Consider the following 12227-nt stretch of genomic DNA (forward strand, 5'->3'; position numbering starts at 1 on the left):
CAAGACAACCAATAAAACTATCCAACATAACCACAAGCACCCAAACAAGTCATAAGCCATTCAATATACTTCATTAGGGTCACAATACCCTTCAATGATAGCCAATTAGAAGTTCAACAATCAACTCTAGAAAACCCCCAAATTGAAACCCTAAATCTGAAATTTTCCGCACAAGCGGAAATTTCCCGCAATTAACTACAATTAACGCACAAGAGAGCTATAAAATGCCATTTAGAACCATCAATTCCAGCTCAATCATATCAATCATAGGAAAACAGAAAAAATCCAGAAAAAATCAGAAAATTAGGAAACTTCACTCCAATCCACCAAATCTTCCGTAAAATCACGTATATAACTACTATAAGGCACCAATTGGCCAAAATTAAAACCAAAAGATGAGTTCCAAGCAAGATACCTTAGTTCTTCAAGAAAGGTTGTAGCTTAGGTGATTTTCTTCCAAAACAACACCACCACGTTCTTCAAAGACCCTAAGCAAGATGTTTTTATGGACTAATTCAAGAAACAAACGGCTAGTTTTCAAGATTTGGCAAGAATTTGTAGATGAAAGGTTGAAGAGTTTTTCTCCTTTGCTCCCAAGAAGTTTCGGCCAAGACAAGGCTGAAATGAAGAGCTCTTGGTCAAAATTACACTTTAAATCAAGTAAGGTAAGTTTGGTCAAAAGTTAGGCAAGGTTGGTCCAACCAAAATTGGACACTTGGCACTTGGTCTTGCTAGAGTTATCTTCTTGTCTCCTCAGTATTAATTCATCTAGGTAACCTCCAATTATCTCCTAACACCTAGTACTTAAATCCCTATATGCAATATTTAACCGAATCGGCCGAATTTCTCTCACTTAATGCACTAGCGGGTCCCACGTCCAAAATACGTTCCAAATTTCTCACGAACTACCTTATACTAGAAAAATGATTTTAAAACTATATTTACTGATAAAATGTTGATAAAAGTAATATAATAAAGAAAATAAAAAAAAAACGGGTGCACAGGAATAAAATAAGAAATAAATAAATAAATTTTTTTTTTTCTCTGGGTTCTCACACTTTAGCTACTAACCTAGCCTTGTAAGTAAGAATAGTTTCATCAGTGGCATATTTCTTGCGAAATACCCATTTACAACCAATAGGTTTAGAACCTTGAGGCAAGTCCACAAGAACCCAAGTATTGTTAGACAATATTGAGTCCATTTCATCATTCACAGCTTCTTTCCAAAATGCAACATCTCTCGATTTCATAGCTTCATCATATGTCTTAGGATCATCCTCTACACTCAACAAAATTGGAGTTTTATTTAGTAGAGAATCTCTATTTCCTTCTACTAGAAAAATAATATCTTGAAGAGACACAAAGTCGTGGGACAATTGTTTTTCTTTTCTTTGTCTCTGACTCCTCCAAGGTTCACTAGGAGTATCAATTTCTTTTCTTTTTGTACCACTAGAAGAAGTTGCATTTGGAGAGGATGGACCTATAGTAACTGTTGAGTCTTTAAGAAACTTATCTTCAAAGAACTCAACATTTCTTGACTCAACTATTACATTTGAACCAAGATCAAGTAGTCTATAGGCTTTCGAATTTTCTGCATAGCCAACGAACACACTTTTAAGGGCTCTAGGTCCCAATTTAGTCCTTTTATTATCAGGAATCCTATAGTAGGTTATACAGCCCCAAATCCTTAAATAAGACAAATTTGATTTTCTATTTTCCACACTTCATATTGAGAAATTCAAGTTTTTAAGGAAGAAATTCTATTATGAACATGACATGCAACTAACAAAGCTTCACCCCACAAATTATTTGGCAACCCTGAACTCACAAGCATGGAATTAACCATATCTTCAGGAGTTCGATTTTTCCTTTCAACCAAACCATTTTGTTGTGGTGTGTATGGTGCACTGGTTTGGTGTACAATTTCACTTTCTTCACAAAATTTCGAGAATTCACTAGGGAAGTACTCACCCCCTCTATCACTTCTCAAAATTTTAATTTTCTTATTCAATTGATTTTCTACTAAAGTTTTGTATGTTTTAAACATACCAAACACTTCTTTTTTGTATTTCATAAGATACACATACACAAACCTAGAACAATCATCTATGAATGTGACAAAGTATCTATTTCATCCTCTAGTTAGAAAATCATTGAATTCACACACATCAGAGTGCACAAGATCAAGCATCTGTGTTTGTCGTTCAACTTTAGGAAAAGTCAACCTTGTAATCTTGGTTTGAACACAAGTTTCACATTTCTTATTTTCAAGGTCATCATAGGAAATTAGGCCATTTTTAGTCATAAATTTCAACACTTTATGATTCACATGTCCTAACCTACCATGCCACAAAAAATAAGAACAAGTAGAAGAAGTAGAAACCAAAGAATAAACAGAAATATCATTCACTTTATTAATACTCAACTTGAACATTCCATTACAAGAATAGCCCTTCCCTACAAATACACCATTCTTTGACAAAATTACATTATTTGACTCTAGTACAGCCTTCAATCCTTTCTTGTTAAGAATGTCCGCAGACACTAAATTCTTAACAACGTCGGGAACATGAAGTACATTGGTAAGGACCAACTTTTTACCGGATGTGAATTGAAGATGCACATCCCCTTTGCCATGAATCTTGGCTCTCACTCCATTTGCCATGACAACTTCATGACCTTCAAGAAGTTCATAACTCTTGAACTGATTCTTATCATTGCAAACATGAATTGCAGCACTAGAATCATACCACCAATCCTTTGAAGGCGTAGGTGTCGTCATATGAAGTTCAGTGTCACCGTACCAAAAGTCATCATTGCCACAATTTCAGCACACTCATCAACAAGATTAGCACTTGGAGCAACATTTTTCTTTTGTTTCTTGTTGAGTTTGCACTCGGCCTTAAAATGGCCTTTCTTACCACAATTGTAACAATTTCTATTTTTTTTCTTATTGTCTTTTGAATTAGTATTTTCAAGCCTCTTTCTCTTACTACCAGAATTCATTTTCTCTTCAACCATATTAGTCTTAGAAGCATCGTTAACTTCTAGTTTTTGAAGTATTCTGGCCCCTTCTTCAATTCTAAGATGTTTCAAAACACTAGATAGAGTTAAAGTTTCAAAAGTGTGAAGCAACTTCTTTTGGTAATCATTCCATAATGGTGGCAACTTAACAATTATTGCACAAACTTGGAAAGATTCAAAAACTTCAACACCATAATCTTTAAGTTTAGAAACTATCACTTGAAGATTATGAATTTGGTCCATAAGAGAAAAAGAATCAACCAACTTGAACTCAAAATATTTCTTAATGAGAAACTTATCTGTGCCTTGCTTTTGGGATGTATACTCTCACTCAATTGCAGCCGAGATTTCCCTTGGATTTCGTACTCCTTGAAACATATCGTAGTAACTATCCGAGAGGGTGTTGAGAATGTGGCCTCGGCAAATAATCTCATCTTCTTCACGCTTTTGCCTTTGCTTTGTCAATTCCTCGGACTCACCCTCCACTGGAACAGGAATTTCTGGAATATTTGGATTGAGAATGTAAGCTACCTTCAATGCAGTGAGAAAGAACATAAGTCTGTCCTTCCAACGGTTGAAGTTGGTTCCGGTTCCATCAAGTTTGTCTAACTTAACGAAATCTTGGTTCATAACTTTGACAGCACTCTCTTGTGTAGACTCTATTCTTGTCAATCAATCAAACTTCAAGATTGTAGGTAAATGATATAATATAGAATGACAAGATCGTATCGAGTCAAATCAGAAAATTCAAGAGAGAATTCACTAGAAACAAGTTTACATTAACGGGGATCAAAACTTGAAGAATTCAAGGCGTGTAATCACTTTCCTTGAAATTTGATTGCCCCCACTATCTTGCTAATCCGGTCTCTTGGCAAAAACTTTAGGATACAATGAATTCTAATTAGACAACCAAGTAGCAAGTTCTTGGATTTGTCTAGTCAAGAATACAAAATGCTTCAGTTGGTTTTTTGGTGTTCAACCCATTGATTTATACACCCACAATATTCAGAAAGCTGTTAGAAATTGCCCACATGTACCCTTTCAAAGGAACATGAAGTTTCACTGTGAAATGGTGCTTCAAAAAGTGCAAACCTTTCCTATTTTGCAAATTACATCAACAGATACTAGATACAAATACTAGCTAAATAAAACCCGTGAAATTGCAAAGAGCCAAAGCTACCTCCTAAACCACGTTTTATATGGTGTTTCAAGATTTAATTCACGTTTGTAATTACCAATACTACTCATAATTAATACTAAAAAGATATGAACTAATCAAATGGTAATCAGGTTACATTACACTTTAGACAGTGGTTTAAGGGAAAAAAAATAGGAATCCTAATCAAGATATTCAGAAGAAAAAAAGGGTGCAATTCGACCAAATCTAGTATTTTCTCAATCAAATCTTCCAAAAAGATCAAATGAAATCCGACAAACAGTTGATTTCTGCCTGATTTGACTCATTATTTGGTTTACAAAAGTTCGGTGGAGTCCGCGCCGACCATCTGATTTCAGTTGTTAGTCTAGCACAATTGTGCCTGGATGATGGATCCTTAGCAACCAGAGCATTAAATTTCAGCAACATAAATATAGCAAGGAGTATACCTTGATTTTTGCGAAGAGACACCTGTGTTTTCAGACTCGGATCGGACCGGCCGGTCGAACCGAAAACCGGCTAGGCATCCGGTCCGAGCTAGTTAAAAAACTCGGGTATTAAAAACTCGGTCAAACCCGGTTGGATTTGATCGGTGAATCGGATAATTTGATCAAACCCGATTTTTTTTTTTGCCCTTTTTCTGCCTTTTTTTTCAGTCAAAAGTTGGATTGACCAACTAAAAAAGAGACGAAATTATCCTCTGCTTCTCTTTCCGTACTTTTCTTCCTTTCTTCTTCAGCTCCAATAACCCTAAAATCTAAAAGTCTCCACCGCTGGCATTTGAGATTCACCAATCGTCGCTTAATCAAGGTTGCCGTTAGTCACTTGTCCTTCAATCTCTAGCCTCCACCGCCGTAACACCACCAGTTTCTTCAGATTTCAAGGTTCAATCAAGTAATTAACACGCTGGTGAACCGAAGCTAAATCTGGTAATTTTTATAATCTAAAGCAGTCGTGAAGATGGCTAATTCATTATGTTGAAATTGATCTGTGACTAAAATTTCAGTATTTTTTTGATTTATTATGCTGAGCATTTGGGATTTGGATATTATGGGTGAAAATATCATGTCCTTATTAGAGAATCTGGAAATTTGAATTTGATTGTCTCTTCTTGTTTTCAAGTTTCTTCCATTGATGATTGGTTACTTTTCTTTGTCTGTTCCATCTGGGTTAACCATTTACTGGTAATAATTCGCACAACCATGCTTATATGTCCCTTCGCGTTTCTCTGTTATAGCATCAGTACCAGTGCAAACTGGTTGGATACACTGGATCAAGAATTTTTAAGTTGATAATGATCACACAGTTCAAGCGAATAGTTATCTTTTCGTTTTGAGAATACACTAGATCAAAAGTTAATAATGTCTATTACATGTATGAGTCTCTTCTGTAGTTTTGTTGACCAACTTATGTGTTTCCTACCTCAAGGCCAATGGATACAATTACCAACCGTACTAGTACCATGGACATAAATGGTAGAATAATATGCTACAACCATTTAATGCAGTTTTTAATGTCCTGTGGTCCAATAAAGCAGCAGTCTTTAGTGTAATTTCCTACCTCAATGTCTCTTCAGTCTTCTGTAGTTTTTAATGTGCAGCTTGATGATGAGGATGATCTTGATGACATCGATATCGAAAGTTATGAAATTGGAGAGAAGGGTGATGAAGATGAAGATGAAGATAAAGAATGGCTTAGATAGTTCTTTGGTTTAGAAATTGAATGTGTTGTTTTATTTAGATTGATATTTATCAAACATTTGAACATGAGCTTGTTACCTTATTTGGATTGCTATTTGTCAGGGATTAAACATGTATGGGATTTCTATTTTATAAATTTTGTGAGTTTGGATGAATTTGGTGAATTGGATATAAATTTAGATGATTGGATTCTTTGATTATATTTTGTAAATTTGATTTGCAGGAATATATATATATATCTATATATGACGTATATATGACGTCATCCGGTTCGACCCCTATTGACCCCGATCGAACCCATTGACCCCTGACCCCTGAGCTCGACCGAGTCGATTCCCGGGCCGAGTCTGAAAACATAGAGAGACACTACTGAGCGTGTTTATCATTCTATTTTCCTTTTTTTTCGGTGAGGGGAAATAGAGAAAATCATTGATTTTATCCCTTGTCAAGCAGTGTTTGGAAGAGCATCAGCAGCGAAATTACTTTCTTTGAGTTTATATTCTGATTGACAACTGAGGTTCATGTTCATCATCTCTTGACCCTCCATCAATGCCAATGGAGTTGTACAAACAGATTAGATTTTACAGCTAGCGGGTAGTTGACTATCATCTGAACGGATCGGCAAGGCAAATGATCTATATATCTTGAGCAAGTCCCATACCATTAATCATAATTAAAACGTATTAGTTGAATATTTTCTTTACGATCTCGAAAATGACTTGTTATGCCTGCTAATCCATTAGGAATGCTAGAACCATCAGTAGTACTAGTAATAATAAGGGACCGATTACAGGACCAGGAATCCATGGCAATTCAAACATTTCAATTCATCTATTCGGAAATCTGTACATGCTAGGTAAAGGTTTGAAATAAGAACTGATTCCCGGACGGACACCAATTCTCAAGACTTAATTAGGTCCTGCGAAAAGGGAATGTGAATTTTAAGGCGAAGGGCATATCTTCAGCAACTTAATCAAACAGATATAGTACTACTTCTTTCCGAGTAAAGGGCTACAATCATTACTGATTCCCGTACACTAATTCTCAAAAATTAATCGGTGCCCCCCTAAAAGATAGAGGAGGTTTTTACTTTTTAGGTGTACATTCAGCAACATAATCACACAGATATAATCAAATATTTACTCAAGAGCAGCATCAAATACATATAGTTCCACTGAGACTGCTGTATACCAACAAGAATTGAAACAGAAATCCGCGCCGAGTCGGGATTGAAGAAGCCCTTCTTCATGGGCAAGAGGCAAGAGCGAGAGCCAAATCTCTAACTTTGAAAGCGTGGGCTGCTGCATCATGGGAAGGGGCCATTTCCTTTCAACGTAGTTTCAACTAACTATTGTCAGCCCTTTTAATTGCTGCATATTTCCTCTCCACCTTCCTTCCCATCTCTGATTTTCTGAGAGTCTCGAGTTATGTGTTGTTTGTTCCCTTTCCCCAGTACGCAATATGGGGTACCAGGACTAAGAATCCACAAAATGGGGTCGTTGAAGATTTTGCTGGCTGATTATTTTAAACTGGTAATTCGTGAATTAAACCATCTGCTTGCCTTGTGATGCTTGGTAGGGTTTGTTGTAAAACAAGTAAGAATTTTTAAACTAATAGGTGCAATACATGCTACAAGTGCAAAAAAGTGAATTAAAAAAAATTATGTATATTATACATTCATATCTTTTAATCTTAAAAAGAAAAGCCTTTCTGATCGCATGTGCTTCCTCCACAGTTGAGTTGGCTCACCATTTCTGCATTCACTTCCTGCCTGTGCTTCTATTAAATTCCCATCTTCCTTCCTAACAACAACAATCCCTCATTCTATTCTCCTCTTCTGCATGTTCAAAGCTGCATTAGTATTCAGCATAATTCCCCTTATCTCCTTCTTCGTCACCCATTTATCTCCTTCTTTGTCATAATTCCCCTTACTTTCCTCATTGATTCTTCCTTCTTAGTTGCTTCATTGTATTCCAACCACTCTTGCATTGCTTTATTTATAGTCATTCCTGGACAGTTCTCCTCTTACCTGAATTGAATCTGGTTTCCGGATTTCCAAACTTACCACAGGATATTTATTGTTAGATTAATATGATCCATACCTTCGGTCATTTCCTTTCCTTCAATGAGACTGTTTCACCAATGCGAGAAGTTATGCCTATATTTATTTAATTACACACCAATTTTTTTTTATCTCAAGTCAACTACCCTTTTATTTTTATTTCATTCTTTTACTTAATTTCAATAAAAAAAATTGCTTAATTAATTGTTGTAATTTTGTTTTGAAGGCTTGTGCAAGAAAAAAAAATAAGAGAAAGAAAAAGCAGAAAATGGAAATTCAAAGAAAAAAGCAGAAAACTATAGGATATACGTGTTAACTCAACTTCTTGATATGGGTTGCGGCTACCTGGTTGGTTTTGACTCAATTTCTTGACATTGATTACGATTCCATCGCTCTAGGGACCGATTTCTCTACCTTCCTATAGGCTGTAGGAGGACACAAATGACATAGTGGGGACTAAAGTATTTGCATAAAGTGTTCCTGAAAGAAAAAAAAAATTGTTCCTCTCATAAAACAAGAGTTTTGTTCACCATAATTTCTACAACACCGAGAACGAATACTATGAAATATAATATCAAACATATTTTACAAAGCTTTCAAAAAATGACGGTGCAAATTTTGGTTTAATATACAAATTTAGTAAACTTACGCACAAAAATCGTACATTAATAATACGAATATATTTAAAATTATGGAACTAAAATTTTTTAACTATTGCTAAGTTTTGCTAAACATTTTATTCTTTTGTTAATATTGCTTTAGGTACATTGGTCTTGCATAGTCTCCAAAAAAGATTTCTCATTCAACTTTTGTATAGCTCTATAGAAATTTTGTACAATAACTTAATAGTTTGGAGACTTTCATTCATTCCTATGTTTTAGAGGAGATAAATTAGACATACATTAACATGAATTTAACAGGATAGTTAGTAAAATCTCATATTACATGCGTTGTAAGTAGATTAAAAAAATATTCATAATACACATTCATATATTTATCAAACACTCACAATAATTTTTTTGGTATTATACTCCATTTAGGCTATGTTGTAAGAAATGTAAGCATTTTTACACTAAGAGCTTTAGTACTTGTTATAAGTGCAAAATTTGAATTTCAGATTTGAATAATTATCATACTTACATATCCATTTTAATGTTAAAATGAAATCTTTATAATCATGATTAGGCCTCATCTCTTTTGATTGGAATAAAAAAACAAGGAGGACCATGAGTGCTTGGAAAGTGTCGTTGAAGAAGAAGGCAAATATGTTCTGAAGTCCAGAGTCGCCCCCAATCTAGGCCCAAACTGCATGAGGCCTGGCTTTCTGAAGTCCAGAGTCACCACAATTTAGTCCATTGTAGACTAGTACCTATTTACGAATCTCGGCATGATTAAGAATTTGAAGACAAGATGTCTGGAACTTCATACCCAACACATTCGAAACATCTTTCCAGGTGAGTCTTGCAAGACCCAAACCAATTGTTTACAAATCTAACTAATGTCTTAGCTCTTAGAATAACAAACAATTACTTTGCCATTTAACTTTAGTAATGGACAGGTCATTTTAGCATATCTTGCAACATATCTTGTAATGACAAATAACAAAATTTTCAGTTTTTTCTTTCACTTTAGAATCCAAGGAAAATACTTATATGTAATTTCCATCAAAAAGCTTTTCAAAATAGTGAAGATGAAATAGTTGGCCTTAATGTGCAGAAGAATTGGTGGTAGAAGACCTTGAGAATTCTTGGCCTTAAGGAAACTTTCCTCCGGACGTTCCTCGCCTTTGGTTTTTCATCATTGAGAGAACAGTGAGGTAATCCATGATGAGCTGATAAACAAAAGAACTCCGGACGTAAATCAATTGGGCTTGTAATTCTTTGTGCATTTTTTAATTAAAATAAGATGGATATTATCTAAAAATGCACTTACCTAGGGATGGCAATGGGGGCGGGTGCCCGCGGGGGGCTAATGGGGAGGGGGTGGGGGCGGGGGCGGGGGGAATTTTTTTCCCTCCCGCTTAGAAACCGGCGGGGGGCGGGGGGCGGGGGAGTGTACCCCCGACCCGCCACCCGCTTTAAAAAATAAATATATATGTATATAATTATATATAATATATAATTTAATTAGTTACAAACTTATGATAATGATATTATTAGTTATATGTATTATATAATGTCTATTAGTATATATAATATAATATATATTATTAATTATACTAATAATTATATATGTGTACTAATACAAATTATTAATTGATTATACTAAATTTACTAATACATTTATACTAAATCCCTAATTACACTTAATACAATAACATTTTTTTCTTAAAAAAAGCACAAACACAATAATGAATTAGTGATTGTATTTGTGCCAAAAGTGAAAATTTGATTACTTTAGTTATATTTATTTCATCATGTTGGATTGTATTCAAATAATTTTTATTTGATTGTTTTTATAAGTTTCAATTGTAAAATTACAATGAATAATAATTTGATGATGTGTTGATATTTTAGTACTTGATTATTTGCTAAAATTTAACCATAATAAAATTATATAACAAATTTTTATTAGCTCCACGGGGGCATCCGCGAGGAAAATCCCTCCGCCCACCCCAACCTTCGCCTCATCACTTCCCTCAGCAAGGCAAATGTCAAATTGTCATCTTTAGACCAATAAATACATTGTTCTGTCTGAATTAAGTGGCCCCTGTCTGAAGATATTTTACTATTTTTTTTTTATTTTCCTTTGGGGAGGGGGTTGGGGACTTTTGGTCGTCTTGATTATGTAGCAATATTTTGTGTTTCAACTATATTCTTACTTCATCCTCCTGCATGATGTCCAGAGAACAAGTAGTTAATAGAGTGGTGCTATTTATTTACGACATGGGTTCAGAAAAGTGTTAAAGCTGACATTGGTAGTATAGAAATACCTACAATAACTTAACCGACCCTTAGTCTAGAAGAGCGAAGTTGCTTAATTTAATTATACGATAATTGGCTTGTTACCATAATAGAAACTTGCACAAGTGAAGTGAGCTTGATTTCATTCCTCCTCCAAATTTGGACTTGCTAAATAAGAGAAGAAAGGCATTCAGATTTAGAAAGTGTCAATAATGTTAAAAACAAGCCAAAAAGAGCCATTTCTTTACAAACCCCCAAATCTTTTCCACCAGACACAGATAACCAAAATTATACTCTCTCTCAAGTAAGCATTTGTATAGAGCCCAGGCGAACAGACTGATGCTGGCATCCTTTTACCAAGTTAGAATAATCTACAGCTGATGTCGCCATCATCATCGGAATTCCAGCATTATTCAGTGGCCTATTATTTGCAGTTTGCTCCAGGGATTGCACTTGCTTTTTTAAAAACTTAAGGTAATGAGCCGCCTCGTCCAACATAGAAGCCGTGTCCATTTTAGTCCCTCCTGGAACAAGTCTCTGCAGAATTCTGATCTTCTCACTAATCCGTTCCCTCCGGTGCCTAGCTGCCACACTTTGAGGGTCCTTGGACATCTTCACATTCTTTCTTCTCGGTGGCTTTACCGATTCAGGGTCAATGTGAATCGGCTGCATCATTGCTATGCGGAAAATCATTTCTCTCATCGCATCCATGGAGCTTCTTTTCTGCAATGGATTCGACAATGATGATCCATTTGCAGGTGTAAATTCTGGAACTGCTACAGAAGCAATGCTGCCTGAATCTCGAACAGGGTTGCCCGCGAGTGAGATGGACGATGTTGAAGCAACAATATATGGATTTAGAAATATTGGATCAGTACTTGCGGCACTTTTACTAGATGATCCGAGTTCCGGTGGCTCGGAAATACCATACAGATAATTAGTAGTCGCAGAAGATTGGTAGAACTTGCCAAGGTGCATCCCCGTTGTTGGTGATCCTAATTGATTTTGTGAAGCTGATTTGAGGAGCTCTATCTTCATGCCTGTTGCGATCCTCAAGCTCGAGAGGGGGAGAGAAATGTTTGCTTTGGGTTTGGAATCAGGGAAGGAGGCAGGAGGATGGGAAAGCTACATATATAGCCTCGTGTAGACACTAACATGCTAATTACCACACTGGTAAATTACATGAAGCTGGCTGCCCAGCAGTATATATAGCTGGAATGAGCTATGTGGTAGTGTGTATACATTAAAATACATTATCTTTCGATATGATATATTTTGGTGTCACCAAATCTTGATGATATTTATTCTCTCAAGCCTTTGTTTATTCTATCTTCTGACATTCTTTGTATATCATCAGACAACAATAATAAGTTATGGATTTG

The 12227-nt window shown here is 35.5% G+C and overlaps 1 protein-coding gene and 1 long non-coding RNA gene across 2 annotated transcripts; one reads left to right on the forward strand and one right to left on the reverse strand.

The window, feature by feature from the left end:
* The first annotated feature begins 4840 nt into the window (after nucleotides 1-4840).
* On the forward strand, nucleotides 4841-6035 carry LOC140011409 (uncharacterized). The gene is made up of 2 exons (XR_011818562.1): nucleotides 4841-5109; nucleotides 5781-6035. It is a non-coding gene; the product is annotated as an uncharacterized lncRNA (long non-coding RNA).
* Nucleotides 6036-10970: 4935 nt separating this feature from the next.
* LOC113702277 (uncharacterized) lies at nucleotides 10971-12005 on the reverse strand. The gene has a single exon (XM_027223401.2). The coding sequence runs from the start codon at nucleotides 11881-11883 to the stop codon at nucleotides 11146-11148; it is 738 nt and encodes a 245-aa protein (XP_027079202.1). The 5' UTR covers nucleotides 11884-12005; the 3' UTR covers nucleotides 10971-11145.
* Between the last annotated feature and the right edge of the window lie 222 nt (nucleotides 12006-12227).

The sequence above is a fragment of the Coffea arabica genome, chromosome 7e (assembly GCF_036785885.1).
Source record: "Coffea arabica cultivar ET-39 chromosome 7e, Coffea Arabica ET-39 HiFi, whole genome shotgun sequence".
Taxonomy (NCBI): domain Eukaryota; kingdom Viridiplantae; phylum Streptophyta; class Magnoliopsida; order Gentianales; family Rubiaceae; genus Coffea; species Coffea arabica.